Below are 19,747 nucleotides of genomic sequence, written 5' to 3'. Positions count from 1 at the left end.
TTATTTTTAATCTGGATGTACTTCAGAAAAAAAAAATCTTCATTTTTAAGTTACTTATGTATTTTCCTCCCAATAAAGTTTCTCAAATATATCTTAAGGTAAAACTGAAATACTAGAACTAGTCAACCATCTCTTTTTATGCACAGGAGTAAAATTCCCCTCATACTATTTCCTTAAAACAATAATGTGGATATAATATATTTTCAAATTCTAGTAGGTTATTTTTCTCATTAAAAGAAAATAAATGTCTTTTTTTTTTTTTCCTTTCCATTAGAACGTTGGTGCCTAGAGGGTAACTATGATTTCTTCACAGTCTCTATGAAGACACTCAATTTGTATTACTAAATCTTTTAAGGGAAGAAAAACACAAAAATTTCCTTTATTTTGCTACAACATTAAAAACATACTTTGAAGCCCCATTGAAGCAATTAATGGAAACATTACAATCATAATAGAAAAAACTTTTCCACACATCAGGATAGAGGATGTTTCTGCTTATAAAATTTCCATTTAGAATGACTTTTTTTTTTTTTTCTTTTTTTTGCCCTGCGGGCCTCTCACCGCTGCGGCCTCTCCCATCGCGGAGCACAGGCTCCGGACGCACAGGCTCCGGACGCACAGGCTCAGCGGCCATGGCTCACGGGCCCAGCCGCTCCGCGGCATGTAGGATTCCCCCGGACCGGGGCACGAACCTGTGTCCCCTGCATCGGCAGGCAGACTCTCAACCACTGCGCCACCAGGGAAGCCTTAGAATGACACTTTTTAATGACCTAGGAAATGTAAATATTGCCAAAGTGCTGGGCTATTTACTAAATTGCAGCAGTAACTTTGTCTATAGAAAATAGATTGAATGAGAATATATCAGACATTTATAATTTGTTAAATAGTACAGCATAAACTTACCTGGTCCTATAAGGTGGCCAGTAGCTACATTTGGCTACTGAGAACTTGAAATGTGACTAGTCTGAACTAATAAGTGAAGTGTCAAATGCACACCAACTTTCAAAGACTTAACAGAAAAAAAGAATGTAATATATTTCAGTCATAATTTTTATAGTGATTGTTTAAACAATGGCATTTTTGATACAATGGGTTAAATAAAATAAATTAATAATATTGAAATTTACCTTTTGGTGTATGTTTTTTAACATAACTATTAGAAAATTTTAACTTATGTATGTACACTGCATTAGATTTTCATTGGCAGAACTGGTATAAACAACTAAAGTTACATAAAATGTACCCTTCTTTCACAGTTTAAACATTAGTCTAGTTTCTAGGTTCAAAACCAAGACTTGAAAATAACAAGTGTGATTATTGGTGAATTCTGAACCTTAAAGAGTAAACTCAAGGGAAATTTTAGTGGGATGTAAGTCATTTATATGACATCAGATATCAGAAACCAACATGATGAAGAGTAATCATATACTGGTAGTTAAGAAGGATAACTTTCAGGTTAATGTCTTCTTTTCAGTCTTTAATTTATCCTATATATAGCAGTAATTAATTTTAGAGAAATCCCCTACACTGTAGTTTTCTGACAATAGTTGTAATGCTTTTGAGATACTTGGATAAAAGTTAAATTTGCCACATAAAATTGATTTAGAAAATTGTTAATCGAATTATTGGCAATAGTACTTTTTTTTTTTGGCAATAGTACTTCTGATATCATGCCTTTAACATTAATAACTAAACCGAAGTTTGGATCCAGAGGACTCAATAATTTATGCAATATTACTTAGAAACACACAAACTGATCTTTAAGTGGGTATTCATACCGTCATAAATCCATCCAGCAAACCTGAGTCGGGTTTCGGAGGTGCCTGCAACCGTTCCATAGACCACTTTTCAATGATGGAGGAGACTTGTGTATTTTCTGTATTTAATATTCTGAACCCTGTCATGTTAACGCCACTGTATCGGTAGGGCTCTACATCAAGAGCGAAGAGGTCCTAAAAGACAAATTTCTTTGTGTTAGTATCAAGAGAGAATATTCATAGGCAAGTATAATTGAAATAATCATGTATTCCTGCTTGCTTTAGGTTACTTAACACCACTGTGTCTCAAGTGATGTTCAAACATCACAAATCACCAAGATTCAAATACACTATCCTCATGTTTTGCCAATGCAAATATATATACACTCTACATAAACAAGTACATATATATATATTATTCCAGTTCCACCAGTGGAACAACAGGCTTTTCTACAACCTACCTTTAAGGTTTGCATAAGCTTTCTTCTCTATGTTAGGGATAGCTTGCCCTTAAATTTTATGCATTACTCTTTTATATTTAACTGATTATAGGTGTTTTCCCATGTCTTGCTTCCTTGACTGGTTATTGCCATTTTTGTGTTATTTTGCTTTGTCTTTCTTCTTTTTTTTTTAAGAAACAGATCATGAAATATAGCTTCTAACTAATGAAAATTATATCAAAGCTGAGGAAAAAAGTTAACAAAACTGGCCTTATTGGTTACAAGAACTCTTGTAGTTCTTTTGTCTTATACCCTATCTAGCAACTCCCCCATAAGGAACACTTCAGATTTTGGTTGCCCTTTCTACTCTATATATAGTGAGTGCTCTGGATTTGCCCAGGAGATAGGAGGCCAAAGCTGTCGGGGCAGTCGGATGTCACTATGAGAACATGCAGCATGTGGGACTTTTGCCCCCATTGAGTTGGCATTAGCTATTCCTTAGATCTTACAGACAACATTGAGAACTACTGAGAGCCAGGGCAAGATCAATGCCATTAGTCCTGGGCACAGCTTGCTCATACAGCTGTACCGACTAGATTATAGAAGCAAAATTCAGTGAAGAGAAGCTGACGTTGGCCTGAGCTCTATTCTGTGCTGTGAAAAATATAAGGAACTTTTAGGTTTTTAGTTTTCAACATTTGCAATCTAGCCAAGGAGATTATCTCTCTCTCTCTCTCTCTGGTTACATATATATATATATATATATATATATATATATATATATATGAAATGTAGTACAATATATGCTAAGGGGCAAAAGAGTACAAGTGATAAGTGCAAAGAGTCAGAAGCAAGACAAATGATTTTCAATTTTTATAGTAAAGAACAACTTCACAGAGCAGATGGGATCTGAGCTGCCATTAAAGAATGGCCATGCTCTTGATAGTCAAAAGACAAAAGGAAACCAAAATGTCAGTAGAGATACAAAAATTAGAAAATATAAAGTCTACTCAGGAGACTGACCTAAATCAGTTTGGCTATAAGAGAATTCATGAGGGAGAACAGTGGCAAAAGAAAATAGAAAAGTTAGGTTAGAATCAAACTGAAAAGGACCTTCAATTATAGGCTAGATGAGTCCTACATATACTAAACTAGTTTTTTTTTTCCATTTTTTTCCTTATTAAGAGATGCTTTCGATTTCCCTAAAATCTTATGATTATGGTAGAACTGAGTTTCAACAGCATTGAAATATAATTTGCTGACGAGTGAAGGCTTCCACTCACTCTCCACCAGCCCATCACTAAGTTTCTCACAGACTGCAAAAAAGTTGCCTGGTGGGAAGTGATACAGATATACAGCAGAGTTAGCCTTAGTATTTACCAGTAAAATACAACCTACTGTGTGAAGCATCTTCATTGAAGAAGAGTTGTTTTTACAAGAAGCTATTGTGATCAATTTAGATTTAAAATTTAGTAATTGAGACCAATTACTAAATTTTAGTAATTTAATCTGGTAACTTCAAGACTCCTAAAAGCAAAGAGATCAATTGGAAAACTTTTGAGCTAACAAAGAGAGAGCATTGGTTAGACTGGTCATTGTGGGAAAGGAGAAGATGCATACTACAGACACTATGGAGAAAAAATCAGTGGCATTTTGTTGGGGATACAGGAGTTAGAAACAGTGGAAGTTTTGAAGGAAGAGTCAGAAGATGAGTCACTTCAGAGGACAATACATTAAGGTTTAAATAACTTGAAATTATCTTAATGCCACAACGATTAGAAAACGTTCTGCAGCGCAGCGATATACAACAATTCAGGAATATTACAGATAGACATTTAGATCTCATTTGAACAAAGGTCATAATTGAAGCTCTAAGTACATACCAGTTCTGAAGAAAATAATTGAAGAGGAAAAAAGAAAATAAGATACATGCCCAAACTTGGAGATACTCTCATATTGGGGGGATGGGCAGGAAATAGTGACAGAGACAGATAGCTGTTTCACAGTGGAAGGAAAACTAGGATAATGTATTGGTAAAGAAATAGAGCTAAGGGTAAGTAGGTTTGATAAAAAAAAAAGAATGTCAGATTTTCATGCATATTGAGAAAAAACTGTAGTGGTTACCTAAAGACAAAAGATAAGGGTAACATTCAATTTGCTAACTGCAAATTAAATCATATTTACTTAAAAAATCCAACTTAACATACGCAAAAACAGAATAGGAAATTTAATCTACTAAAGGAGCAGCTTCAATAAACCTGATTTCGGTTAAGTCAATAGAGCTAACAACATAAGAATTTGTACTTTTCTTAAACATTGATTTCTCAGCAAACTAATTTTAAAATCCATTATGTTCTGAAAGTCCTCTAAGCAATATAAAAATAAGACATTATTTTGAATTAATATCTGAAACGATATTATTTCAAAATCATCAGCTTCCCACCAAGAATCATTAGTTCTCTATGATGATAATTCCTCTTGGGTTTTATCAAAATAAAATAAATCATAACTTTAAAAGTGCCAGTATTATATTACTTCTTCCCACTCAAAAACCCGTTTTTCATCCTGAAATTCATTATAAGAAAATTTAGAGCATTATCTTTATGTTTTAATAAATTACTTACCAGTGTGGTAAAGATGTAATGATAATATTCTGTCATCATTCCCATAGCTAATGCCTAAGAAGTAAAAAATAAAAATATTAAAATATTAATATTGAAGGTACACGTTAGATGAAATACATTATGTCAATAAGACAAGTGAGATGAAAATAGCAGAATGTAATGAAGAATCAGCTTATAGTATTCAGGTTACATTAAAATTGGGTCAAACTAAATCTTTTTTCCATAGTTAAAGAAGATTAGTGGTTACAAAGGAATTTCTGGACCAATTCTCTTGATAGAAAAGCTATTAATTGAATGTTTGCAATTGTAAAGCTTATGTTTTACATATTAAAAGGGGCATTAAATTTGAAACAAAACCTCAAATGAGCAAATCTAAGTTCATTATATTTGTAATATCTTCACTACAAATTCCATAATAAGGAACACCATTTTATTTTGTTGAAAAGTATTACTCAATTAGGAAAACAGTGCTCCAAAGTACAATACCAACAGGAATTTTTTTTAGCATTTTAGAGACGTTTTCTTAGTATTAATGAAGCAAATGTAAATCACCACTGTACAGATAAAGGCAAGTTTATTTTTTATTAATGAACAATTGAAATTTACTATGTTTTATTTCACACTTCTAAAGTCCTCATCAATTTTAAACTATCAGTCTTAAAACAAGGACTTTTGGGTTAGAACTTCCAGTCATAAGAAGTGTCAATTTCCTCTCTGAAAATACAGAATCCTTTAGAAATAGCTATTTATCAGTGAATAGTAGTTGGTGATGATAATTGAAAAACGATGCATTTTTGAGCTGAATGAAGAGCTCTTAGTAGGAAACAAGTATTCTCAGGTGCATCTAATATTCTTCCACAAACTACTAACTACTCAAATTGGTTTACTAAGTAGCTGCCCCAGCTACATCCTTTGTATTCCATACCCATAGGTAGGTATTAACCAATTAGCTACAATAAAATTTGTATTTCCACAGCATTAGCTGTTCAGTAAGAAAAGATAGATGTTTGTGAAAAATTTTGGGATACATGAAATGTATTTTTTTTACAGGGAGAAACATTTGTTAATGATAGGTAGCATCAAAGAATTGAGCAGAGGAAAGGAACTTAGGAATTGTGATATTGTAATTTATAATAAGAAATATGTATTTGGTCTTCATCCCATTTCTGGCACAAAACTCCAGATACTCTTAGAATTTCCCAAACAATAAAAGCAATGGGAACATCTTTGTTATAATATTTGGTTTCTTTTCTTCACTTCCTGAAATTGCTTTAGAGCCATAAAGGTGAAATGGGTGTCTTGTTATTCTTAGCAAGCCCCTTTCAACCACAACTGAGTTTATGTCAAATGAGGTGACTTTGGAAAATCCCCTAAGATGGGAGGGTGGGTGCTGGTTGCCAGGGGAAAGCAATCTCATGATTGGAAGGTTGAAACTTTCAGTTCTACCCCGGTGACCTCCTGGGAAGGAAGAGGGGCTGGAGACTGAGTTCAATCGCCATGGCCAATGATTTAATCAATCATGCCTATGAACTGAAGCCACCAGAAAAACCCAAAAGGAGAGGATCTGGAGAGCTTCCAGGTTGGTGAACATGTGGAGGTGCGAGGAGAGTGGCATACTCAGAAGGGTCGAGGAAGCTCCTTGCCCTTTCCCTGTATCTTGCCCTATGCATCTCTTCCAATCTGGCTGTTACTGAGTTACATCCTTTCATAATAAACCGGGAATCTAGTACGTAAAATGTTTCTCTAAGTTCTGTGAGTTGCTCTAGCAAATTAATCGAACCTAAGGAGGGGGTTGTAGGAACCTCCAATCTATAGCCGGTGGGTCAGAAGCACAAGTGATTACCTGGACTTGTGGTTCATGTCCGAAGTGGGGGAGGTGGGGAAACAGTCTTGTAGGACTAAGCCCTTAACCTGCAGAATCGGATGCTACCTCTGGATAGATGCTGTGAGAACTGAATTGGGTTGTAGGACAATGTGCTGGCATCAGAGCACTGCTTGTGGTATGGGGAACACCCCCCCACACACAACTGAATTGGATGTACAACTTTTAGGAAACAAATAATATTTCCTGAATGGATAAAAATTACATGAGCCAATAACTCTCTGATAAATTTACATTTAAGCAAAATAAGAGAAAATTTTTCTTATTAAATAAAAATTTACAAGATTATCTTTGTAGAAGGTATTCATTGTTCCTGATGGATATGTGTTAAAGGTCTCGCAACTTCAGAACTACTCAATGAGAGTTCAGCATTACCCTTGTCGATATTTGTTACTTTACCAACTCAATAGGCATAGAAATATCGATTGGGATAAATGAAAGAAACAGTGATTCAGATGTATAACTATAAATAACACTTACATAATGCCTAAAAAGTGCTGGGTACTATTCTAAGCACACTGCACATCTTAATCAATTTAGGCCTCATTAAAAATCCTATGACGTAGGTCCTGTTATTATACTTATTTTACAGGTGAAGAAACTAAGACATAATAAGAATGAATAAATTAGTCAACAAATTGAGACAGTGAGTGAAAATAAACTCCAGGTCTCTAACTCTTGGAGCTTGGATATAGAGCATAATCTATGCCTTTTATAAAGTGGCATATTTTATATTCCCAAAGATACAGATCCATTTAGGATCTATACATTCTAAAATTTTGGCTGTTTCCTCCTTGATAATTCGAAAACCTGGGAATCTCAGCCCAATCCTGGAAATTGTGTTTTGGAGGCGAGGGTGGGAGGTGGTTAAGAAAATGGTGTTCTGCACCAGCCCCAGGTTTCTTCTTCATTACGTTGAAAAGAAACCTTTAAGGGATAACTGAGGACTGTGTGAGCATTTCACTGACCTCCCTTCAGTCTTTGATTCTGAAAACAAGAGTCAGTATGGACTACGAACTTAGATCTAAGTAGAAAAGTTTAGTTATTTTTGATGGAGTACCTATACTCTAACATGAACAAAAGTGAACAAAGGGGATACTCTCTTGAAAGGTGAGTTAATAATTTCCAATGGGAATTAAAAAAGAACTTGTTCTGGACCTTCTTTTAATTATAGCATTTATGTCTTGCTACTAGTGCTTCTGAATTATTATCTTCTTGTGTATAAATAAGAGTGGCCACAAAAGAAAATTGCTTGAGCCACGTCACCCCTCCTGGAAAGAAATACCACAGAATAATTTTTTCCCAAATCAAAATATTGTTAGAATTTCCCAACATTTAACTGATGTAGCGTTAACAATGCCATATGACAAATTAACACATGCAGTTATCCAGGCATATACTTTGCAACCAGTTTATCCTTCAGGTTATATCTGGACGTTACATTGCTTAAGGTTAACAATCGGAGGGGTTAGACTTTATACGTATTTCTTAAAATTTTATTATATTTTACTTCTTGCTGCTGTAGCAGTTTCTTTGTATCTGCTTTTACATTTTTCCAGGCTAAAAATTTGATTTCACACTCTCTGATATGGACTTTAAAGTCCTTGGTTGCTATTTTTTTCTGTGATAGAATGTCTTTGTGAGACTTTACTCCACAGCATCCTGGCCCTGCCATGGAGGATTCTCTTTGACAAATCTGAGTAGAGGTGGAATCTTTTGCTATTAAGACATGTATGCCAATGAGTGCCCTTGATTTGCCTCAGAGGAAATCTCGCCAAGCCCAGGCTTCACTCACTTTTAAAGCTCTCAGGCAGGAAAACTTCAAATCCATGGTTGCTCACTATTCAGTAAGAGCTCAGTCAGTTTAAATAAAACAAACAAACATCTCTTTTTCTTGATACTCCTAATATTTGTTCTTGGATTAAGCCAGACAAGCTGAAAGCCCATTTGTGTCTTATCTTCAACTCTTGTACCATTTCTTTGGAGTGTGATCATTAGCCAACATTGAGGAATCTCAGAAAAATTTCATAAATCATAAAATGGAGTCCTATTAAATGTACTGCTGCAGTTACAAAAAAGAAGCTATTTACTTTCTTTTTGAATTGGTTTCTAGAGTAGCTAAGATCCAAATATGAGATAAATGCTCTCTGGGACAAGGTAAGTTTTAAAAAAATCCCACCATGTGTGGTCTGCCAGTGTTACAGGATCAAAAAGCATGCATTCTGTGCAATAGTGTTACTCTGACTTCAACTTAACTTTCATATTCTCATTTCCCCTCCGTTCTGATTTTTCACCTACTAATCTTGTTAAAATTATATAATTTTACTGTTGTATATATTTTAGATACTACTTTAATTCTGTTTTCGTTTTGCAAATAGCAGGTTACACATCAGAAAACAAGTATGAAATAAGGGATATATCAACTAGAAGCCAGAATGGAAATTCTATTATTAAAGGTGATGGATACTCTCACCTTTCAAACAGCAAAGTAAGTCAGAGTTAGTTACTCTAGAGACAAGACAACTGATCACCTATATACTTGTTGGAGGCCTAGAGAAAGCCTACCAAAAGCCTATTATTTGTCACTGACAGATAGTACAGCGATACTCACTCCAGGCATAAAGGAAAGGTATCCTTTCCAAGTTTGTGTATTCTAAATGTGACCAAGAATTGTTTGGTATTAAATGAAAAACAAATCCCTATGCTAGATTCCAGTGCTTACTTTATCGCATCATTTTGTTCCCAAAAAGACGCAACCAAACAACAACAACCACCCTTATATTCTTTATTACTCAAATATAACACTAGAGCAATTTTCCAAATCCAATTAAATATTTTACTGTAGTGAAACCAACATCATATTGGAAGATTGGATAAACATCTGCTTAATAAACTAACCATGTTATAACAGACATTTACTGTTGGTAGTTATATTTTATGAGATATAATTTGACATCTGAATCTGCATAACTCTCTAGTAGAGATATTTTATCCTACATTTGAGAGGTTTCAAGACAGGTGGCTAATCTCCAGTCAGGCAGTGTGTATAGAAGAGCTTAAAAAACAAAGTCCAAAGACTTGTGTTCAAATTCAGGCTCTACTACATAGTACAGCCTTGTACTAGCTATTTAACCCCTTACATCAATCCCCTCATATATAAGATATGAGCTAATAATAATTGTTTTCCAGTGTGCTGTTAGGCCTGAATAGTGCTGAAGTAATAGTAAGAGGTTTTACTGCTATGAATTGTTTCATTTGATTGATTTAGAATTATCTTTTTAGGTAGGCAATGCTTATTCTGAAATGAATACTTCCTAACATCACTAAGAGAAATATAAATCCCTCTGCTATTTCCTTGATCAATGATGGACATTGATCAAGCTACTTAATCTTTCTGAGACTCAGTTTCTTTGTCTGTAAAGTGGAGCTAGTCCCTACTTCATTTGGTTATGGTGATAATTAAATAAGATCAAATGTGTAAGGCATCTGAGCGTACATGACAGGTAAAGAACATTTTTTTTTTCTCTTTTTCTTACTAGTTGATTTTAATGGTTGAGCTGCTTAATTGTTGATTTGAAGTTTATTCCCTCATTTCAGCACAAAACAGAAATATCTACTTCATTGATCAATATTCACATTAACAAACGGCATTTTAGCCATTTGAAAGGAACCTCGGATATTCAATGTGCTTTAAAGATCATCAATATTTATATTACTTTTCTTTTAAGACAATTAATTAAAGTACTTAGACTTTTTATCAGAAAATCACATCAAGGTGACTTCTCTGGCTTTTTTTTTAAACCGACTGTGTAACAATAACACTTTGATTTAAAAAACAAAAAAACAGGGGACTTCTCTGGCGGTCCAGTGGTTAATACTCCACGCTTCCACAGCAGGGGGCATGGGTTTGATCCCTGGTTGGTGGGGAACTAAGATTCCCACATGCCACACAGTGTAGCCAAAAAATAAATAAATAAATAAATAAACGAGACAAAAAGACAACCCTCAGAATGGGAGAAAATATTTGCAAATGAAGCAACTGACAAAGGATTAATCTCCAAAATATACAAGCAGCTCATGCAGCTTAATATCAAAAAAACAAACAACCCAATCCAAAAATGGGTGGAAGACCTAAATAGACATTTCTCCAAAGAAGATATACAGATTGCCAACAAACACATGAAAGGATGCTCAACATCACTAATCATCAGAGAAATGCAAATCAGAACCACAATGTGGTATCACCTCACACCGGTCAGAATAGCCATCATAAAAGATCTACAAACAATAAATGCTGGAGAGGGTGGATAAAAGGGAACCCTCTTGCACTGTTGTGGGAATGTAAACTGATACAGCCACTATGGAGAACAGTATGGAGGTTCCTTAAAAAACCTAAAAATAGAATTACCATATGACCCAGCAATCCCATTACTGGGCATATACCCTGAGAAAACCATAATTCAAAAAGATACATGCACCACAGTGTTCACTGCAGCACCATTTACAATAGCCAGGACATGGAAGTAACCTAACAGTCCATCAACAGGTGAATGGATAAAGAAGATGTGGCACATATATACAATGGAATATTACTCAGCCATAAAAAGAAACAAAATTGAGTTATTTATAGTGAGGTGGATGAAGCTAGAGTCTGTCACAAGAGTGAAGTAAGTCAGAAAGAGAAAAACAAATACCTATGCTAACACATATATATGGAATCTAAAAAAAGAAAAAGGTTCTGAAGAACCTAGGGGCAAGACAGGAATAAAGACGCCGACGTAGAGAATGGACTTGAAGACACGGCTTGAGGGGGACTGGGAAGGGGAAGTTGGGACAAAGTGAGAGAGTAGCAATGACATGTACACACTACCAAATGTAAAATAGATAGCTAGTGGGAAGCAGCTGCATAGAACAGAGAGATCAGCTCAGTGCTTTGTGACCACCTAGAGGGGTGGGATAGGGAGGGTCAGAGGGAGACGCAAGAGGGAGGAGATATGGGGATCTATGTATATGTATAGCTGATTTACTTTGTTATACAGCAGAAACTAACACACCATTGTAAAGCACTTATACTCCAATAAAGATGTAAAAAAAAATTTCAAACGCAAATTTAATAAAGGAATTAAGAACTTAAATAATTTAAAGATTACCTGTTTCAAAATGCCTGCTGCCATTTCATGGCTACAGTCAAAGATGACATGGAACTCCTTGCCTCTTTTCATTTCTTTTAGTAAGGGTTTTGCATCCTTTGTATCAGCAGGTAGTTGACGGATCTTAAGTCGAAGATTGTATCTTGATGGAGCTTTGATGAGCTCCTGCAAGCGAATGAGACCTTTAATGGAAAAGAAAAAAAATAGAATGTTACAGAAAAAACAGAGTAGTTCATAGAATCACAAAACATACCACAGTGTCTGATTTCCTTGACCATGTACATGTGTACATCATGACGTGACCATTGAAATTCCTACTTCAGAACTCCCAATCCCCAGTTATTTTTGTTAAAATCACTTCTCAAATTCTTAGGGTATTTCTCAAAGTATGAAAGACATACATGACTGTAAGTTAATGTAAATAATTAAAATAGATAAAATAATTTAAAATAAATGTTTCCCTCTCTATCCTAATTCTACTCCCAGTGGGTTGTCACTGTTGATGGCTTGAAATATTATCCTCCATATACTTCCTATGTATTTGCACATATATACATAGAGGGTTTTTTTTTGTATTTTACGTCAATAATTGTTTTGTGACAATGTCTTATAGGTCATTGTAAGTTAGTGATTACTGTTCTAGTTTGTCCAATTAAGTTTTAGTGGACATAATTTATGTAATTATTCTCTATTATTACAAACTTTGGTTATTGTTTCTTGTTTTTGTTCACAAGTAATGGTATAGTAATTTGATGTATATGTAAGAGTGATATACTTTTCTTAATAAAAAGACTAAATAGCCAGAAGTGTAATTAAATTACTTTAATAAATAAAACTTTCCTTTGTATTGTTTTTATTTGTATCATTCTGTATTTCTTCAGAAATAAATATAACCACAGAAATTACTAATAAAGCAAACATTTTCCTAGAAAAGTAGCTCCTGATTATATGTTTCAAAAATGTATCAAATTAATAGGTCCATTTTCAATAGGTCATTAAACTGTTATGCATTTTTAAATAACAGAGACAAATCAATGAATTTATTCCTTTATAGAAACTTTCTAATTAATGAACCCCCTTAAAAACTGATATAAAAGATCCAATATATAAGAGTATGATAAGAAAAGAAGGATCATACAATTCTATTAGCTTGGACAAAATTAAGCAATTTCCTTTCCCCTTCTCCCCTCTTCCTTCTTATTTACCCCTTTTTCCATCTCATCTTTATATTTCTAAAACTCTACTTCTATCTTTCCTGAAAAACTACCTTCACAAATATTACTATGACAAACAATAATAAAGGAAAATATTTGTAAATAACTCTCTCTCTCTCTCTCTCTCTATATATATATATATATACACACACACACACACACATACTCTCTTTATTATATATATATAACTCTATTTGGAAACAGGAATTAAAAGAATCTTACTATGACTAAAAATCTACTGTGTATTAAAATAACATATGAGATATAAAGAATAAAATCTAATTCTAGGAATTTTTTTTTCATTCAGTTTTTAAATAAATAATAGATCCTCTTAGACATGTAATGCTATATACACTTTAATATGTTGCAACATAGTTAATAAAATTAACATGACTAATTTTCAGTATTTTTATCCTTGAGACATGCAAGATAAAACATATGTAAATTCATAAATATATAGTATCTTTTGCTTTTAAAATATCATCCCACCAGACTTCCCTGGTGGCACTGTGGTTAAGAATCCACCTGCCAATGCAGGGGAAACGGGTTCGATCCCTGGTCTGGAAAGATCCCACATGCCTTGGAGCAATTAAGCCCATGCACCACAGCTACTGAGCCTGCGCTCTAGAGCCTGCGAGCCACCACTACTGAGCCCACGTGCCACAACTACTGAAGCCCGTGTGCCTAGAGCCCGTGCTCCACACAAGAGAAGCCATGGCAAGCAGAAACTCGTGCACCACAACGAAGAGTAGCCCCCGCTCGCCACAACTAGAGAAAGCCCATGCGCAGCAACGAAGACCCATTGCAGCCAAAAAAATAATAATAAATAAAATTATAAAAAATTAAATGAATTCATTAAATAAAACATTGTCCCATAAAGTTTACTTCATTGTAAGTTGTTTTAAAATTTTGATATATAAAATCCTACAGATAATATTTGCATAAATTACACAGTATAATACTATTAGTAAAATAAATATTACATGTTAATTGATATCAAATATACCCATTAAACATGATACAATTCAGTCTAGGGAATTATGTATATAATGAGTACAGATGTTAACACTGAACTGTACAAAGATGAAAACAAATATTTGAATTTATAACACCTGCTTAATTGTAGCAGCATTTAACATTGGGCTTATAAAATCCTCTAAAACATCTATAAAAGGCTATACATTTCTTTACATATGGGAGTACTTTGTAACTAAATTAGAATAAATTCTTAAAGGGTAGTAACATTGTTTAACTACTTTTTATAAATAAACCTGAATATAATTGCTGTAAGGCAGTGGCTCCCAAACTTTGGAAGGTATGATAGTAACCTGTGAAGCTTGGGTACAATCTAAACAACCTAATAAGAATCTTCAGGCGATAGGACACCTGCATGTACATTTTTAACAATCTTTCCAGGTGAGAGATTCAAAGAGTGTGGCCAATTTCCAAAGATAGGTCTGGTTTCAGATAAGTGTCTTATGAGAGATACCCTTTGATAGCTATATTGTAGGATAATAACTATTTTATATTAACTAGTAGTTAATACTACTAGTATTAACTAGTAGCATAAGACAATAAAACAATTAAAGAATGATTTCCAACTTCATTAGGAAGAGTGAATTAAAAAACTGTAAATACAACTGACTGTAGGAATAAGAGAGAGAAAAAAAGACATTCATTTACTTATGCATCAAATGTTTATTAAATTTTTACTGTAGGTCAAGCACTGTTCTAGACATTGAGGAGACAATGAAATATATAAATAGACAAATTTCCTGCCCATACCATGCTAAAAATACACAGGGGGACAAATGCTACCAAGCAAGCAATTATAAATGAAAAACGGCAATACTGTTTTGATAGGGAAAGTACAGATGGTTGAGGAAGCATAGAGCAGGATCACCTAACTCAGAGTGGGAGTGTTCAGGGAAATTATCTCAAAGGAGGTGATGTCTAAGTTCATACCTAAATAAAAAGAGAAAGAATGGAAGGAATGGATGGAAGAAAAGACAGCTTTTATACTGGCGTGGAGGTGAGAGAGCATGGGCAAAGAATCTTAAGAAGCAAGGAAGAAGTGCTGACAAGTGTAATTTGAGAAGAGGGCAGGGCTGCTTAGGATGCCCTTCTTTTTACATTAGAGTTAAGGCCCTTAACTTAAGGGTGGTAGAAAATGCTCACTTGGAATCTGCATCTCAAAAGAATCACTCAGATTTTCACTATAGAGGACAGAAGAGAAGAACTAAAACGGGAGGAAGAGTTGGAAGACAGTTGTAATAATGCAGGTTGGGAAAGGGTAAGGTGTGTGTTCAGGTCAAGATGGTAGGGAGAGATAGAAGTGGAGGGACTAGAGTTTTTTTTTTTTTTTTTTTTTTATGGTGTGTTAGTTTCTGCTTTATAACAAAGTGAATCAGTTATACATATACATATGTTCCCATATCTCTTCCCTCTTGCGTCTCCCTCCCGCCCTCCCTATCCCACACCTCTAGGTGGTCACAAAGCATGCAGCTGATCTCCCTGTGCTATGCGGCTGCTTCCCACTAGCTATCTATTTTACGTTTGGTAGTGTATATATATATATGTCCATGCCACTCTCTCACTTTGCCTAGAGTCTGTCATACAGAGTGAAGTAAGTCAGAAAGAGAAAAACAAATACCGTATGCTAACACGTATATATGGAATCTAAGGAAAAAAAAAAAGGGACTAGAGATTTTTGAGAAAAGATGATAAGTGGTTGGTGAGGGAGAAGGGCTGAGTCAGGGAGGTTTCTCAGATGTTTGGCTTGGGCATCTGTGAGGAGAGAGTGCTTCCAGAGTGTGAGGTCATGGGAGGAGACTTATCTAGAGCAGCAGTTCTCAAAGTGTGCTCCACAGCCCCCACAGGAGGGTCCCTGAGGTCCAGTTATTTTCATAATAATAATAAGAGGTTATTTGGCTTTTTTACTTTCATTCAATCACACATGTGCAGTGGAGTGTTCTAGGGGTTACAAGACATGGATGATGTCATGGCAGATTGAACGAGGAAGTAGATATGAAAATCCAACTACCTCCTATTAAACCAAATAGTAAAGAGACTTATGAGAATGCAAAACAAAGCCACTCTTCTTATTACATTTTTGTTTTAGAAAATATAGGTATTTTTCATTAAAATATGATAATAGAAGATGGCAGAAGAGTAAGACGCGGAGATCACCTTCCTCTCCACAGATACACCAGAAATACATCTACGCGTGGAACAACTTCTACAGAACACCTACTGAACGCTGGCAGAAGACCTCAGACCTCCCAAAAGGCAAGGAACCCCCCACGTACCTGGTTAGGGCAAAAGAAAAAACTAAACAGAGACAAAAGGATAGGGACGGGTCCTGCACCAGCGGGAGAGAGCTGTGAAGGAGGAAAAGTGTCCACACACTAGGAAGCCCCTTCGCGGGTGGAGATTCGGGAGGCGGAGTGGGGGAGCTTGGGAGCCGCGGAGGAGAGCACAGCAACAGGGGTGCGGAGGGCAAAGCGGACAGACTCCAGCGCAAAGGATCGGGGCCGACCGGCACTCACCAGCCGAGAGGCTTGTCTGCTCGCCCGCCGGGACGGGCAGGACTGGGAACTGAGGCTCCGGCTTTTGTCGGAGCGCCGGGAGAGGACTGAGGTTGGCGGCGTGAACACTGCCTGCAGGGCGTTGGTGCGCCGCGGCTGGCCGGGAGAGAGTCCGGGGAGGGGTCTGGACCTGCCGAAGAGGCAAGAGACTTTTACGTCCCTCTTTGTTTCCTGGTGCACGAGGAGAGGGGATTAAGAACGCTGCTTGAGAGAGCTCCAGGGACGGGCGCGAGCCGCGGCTAAGAGTGCGGAGCCCAGAGACGGACATGGGACGCTAAGGCCGCTGCTGCCGCCGCCAGGAGGCCTGTGTGCGAACACAGGTCACTAGCCACGCGCCCCTCCGGGGAGCCTGTGCAGCCCGCCACTGCCAGGGTCCCGGGATCCAGGGACGGCTCCCCGGGAGAGCGCACGGCGCGCCTCAGGCTGCAACGTAACGCCGGCCTCTGCCGCTGCAGGCCCGCCCCGCACTCCGTGACCCTCCCTACCCCCCGGCCTGGGTGAGCCAGAGCCTCCGAATCAGCGGCTCCTTTAACCTCGTCCTGTCTGAGCAAAGAACAGACGCCCTCCGGCGACCTACACGCACAGGCGGGGCCAAATCCAAAGCTGAGCCCCTGGGAACTGTCAGAACAAAGAAGAGAAAGGCAAATCTCTCCCAGCAGCCTCAGAAGCAGCGGATTAAAGCTCCACAATCAACTTGATATACCCTGCATCTGTGGAATACCTGAATAGACAATGAATCATCCCAAATTAAGGAGCCCTGTGGATGAAAGGCTCTTGGTGCTGCAGCCAGGAGTCAGTGCTGTGCCTCTGAGGTGGGAGAGCCAACTTCAGGACACTGGTCCACAAGAGGCCTCCCAGCTGCACATAATATCAAACAGCAAAAATCTCCGAGAGATCTCCATCTCAACACCAGCACCCAGCTTCCCTCAACGACCAGCAAGCTACAGTGCTGGACATCCTATGCCAAACAACTAGCAAGACAGGAACACAACCCCACCCATTAGCAGAGAGGCTGCCCCAAATCATAATAAATCTACAGACACCTCAAAACACACCACCAGACGTGGACCTGCCCACCAGAAAGTCAAGATCCAGCCTCATACACCAGAACACAGGCACTAGTACCCTCCACCAGGAAGCCTACACATCCCACTGAACCAACCTTAGCCACTGGGGACAGACACAAAAAACAACAGGAACTACGAACCTTCAGCCTGCAAAAAAGGAGACCCCAAACACAGTAAGATAAGCAAAATGAAAAGACAGAAAAACACACCGCAGATGAAGGAGCAAGATAAAAACCCATCAGACCTAACAAATGAAGAGGAAATAGGCAGTCTACCTGAAAAAGAATTCAGAATAATGATAGTAAGGTTGATCCGAAATCTTGGAGATAGAATGGACAATAGAATGGACAAATTGCAAGAATCAGTTAACAAGGACCTAGAAGAACTAAAGATGAAGCAAGCAACGATGAACAACACAATAAATGAAATTAAAAGTACTCTAGATGGGATCAATAGCAGAATAACTGAGGCAGAAGAACGGATAAGTGACCTGGAAGATAAAATAGTGGAAATAACTACTGCAGAGCAGAATAAAGAAAAAAGAATGAAAAGAACTGAGGACAGTCTCAGAGACCTCTGGGACAACATTAAACGCACCAACATTCGAATTATAGGGGTTCCAGAAGAAGAAGAGAAAAAGAAAGGGGCTGAGAAAATATTTGAAGAGATTATAGTTGAAAACTTCCCTAATATGGGAAAAGAAATCGTTAATCAAGTCCAGGAAGCACAGAGAGTCCCATACAGGATAAATCCAAGGAGAAATACGCCAAGACACATATTAATCAAATTGTCAAAAATTAAATACAAAGAAAACATATTAAAAGCAGCAAGGGAAAAACAACAAATAACACACAAGGGAATCCCCATAAGGTTAACAGCTGATCTTTCAGCAGAAACTCTGCAAGCCAGAAGGGAGTGGCAGGACATATTGAAAGTGTTGAAGGAGAAAAACCTGCAACCAAGATTACTCTACCCAGCAAGGATCTCATTCAGATTTGATGGAGAAATTAAAACCTTTACAGACAAGCAAAAGCTGAGAGAGTTCAGCACCACCAAACCAGCTCTACAACAACTGCTAAAGGAACTTCTCTAGGCAAGAAACACAAAAGAAGGAAAGGACCTACAATAACGAACCCAAAACAATTAAGAAAATGGGAATAGGAACACACATATCGATAATTACCTTAAATGTAAATGGACTAAATGCTCCCACCAAAAGACACAGATTGGCTGAATGGATACAAAAACAAGACCCATATATTTGCTGTCTACAAGAGACCCACTTCAGACCTAGAGACACATACAGACTGAAAGTAAGGGGATGGAAAAAGGTATTTCATGCAAATGGAAACCAAAAGAAAGCTGGAGTAGCAATTCTCATATCAGACAAAATAGACTTTAAAATAAAGACTATTAGAAGAGACAAAGAAGGACACTACATAATGATCAAGGGATCGATCCAAGAGGAAGATATAACAATTGTAAATATTTATGCACCCAACATAGGTGCACCTCAATACATAAGGCAAATACTGACAACCATAAAAGGGGAAATCGACAGTAACACATTCATAGTAGGGGACTTTAACACCCCACTTTCACCAATGGACAGATCATCCAAAATGAAAATAAATAAGGAAACACAAGCTTTAAATGATACATTAAACGAGATGGAGTTAATTGATATTTATAGGACATTCCATCCAAAAACAACAGAATACACATTTTTCTCAAGTGCTCATGGAACATTCTCCAGGATAGATCATATCTTGGGTCACAAATCAAGCCTTGGTAAATTTAAGAAAATTGAAATTGTATCAAGTATCTTTTCTGACCACAACGCCATGAGACTAGATATCAATTACAGGAAAAGATCTGTAAAAAATACAAACACATGGAGGCTAAACAATACACTACTTAATAATGAAGTGATCACTGAAGAAATCAAAGAGGAAATCAAAAAATACCTAGAAACAAATGACAATGGAGACACAACGACCCAAAACCTGTGGGATGCAGCAAAAGC

General features: G+C 36.8%; 1 protein-coding gene across 1 annotated transcript in view; it reads right to left on the bottom strand.

The window, feature by feature from the left end:
* GRIK2 (glutamate ionotropic receptor kainate type subunit 2) overlaps positions 1 to 19,747 on the bottom strand; it is a 1,042,171-nt gene that overhangs the window by 334,551 nt on the left and 687,873 nt on the right. The window contains exons 13-15 of the mRNA XM_073789463.1: positions 11,854 to 12,035; positions 4,822 to 4,875; positions 1,779 to 1,952 (exon numbers count right to left, since the gene is read on the bottom strand). Coding sequence (XP_073645564.1) covers positions 1,779 to 1,952; positions 4,822 to 4,875; positions 11,854 to 12,035 — 410 coding nt within the window. The remainder of the gene's footprint in view (positions 1 to 1,778; positions 1,953 to 4,821; positions 4,876 to 11,853; positions 12,036 to 19,747) is intronic.

This window comes from Tursiops truncatus, chromosome 12, assembly GCF_011762595.2.
Source record: "Tursiops truncatus isolate mTurTru1 chromosome 12, mTurTru1.mat.Y, whole genome shotgun sequence".
NCBI lineage: Eukaryota > Metazoa > Chordata > Mammalia > Artiodactyla > Delphinidae > Tursiops > Tursiops truncatus.
The sequence above is the reverse complement of the archived record's forward strand: the minus strand, read 5'-3'. Positions and strand labels throughout refer to the sequence as shown.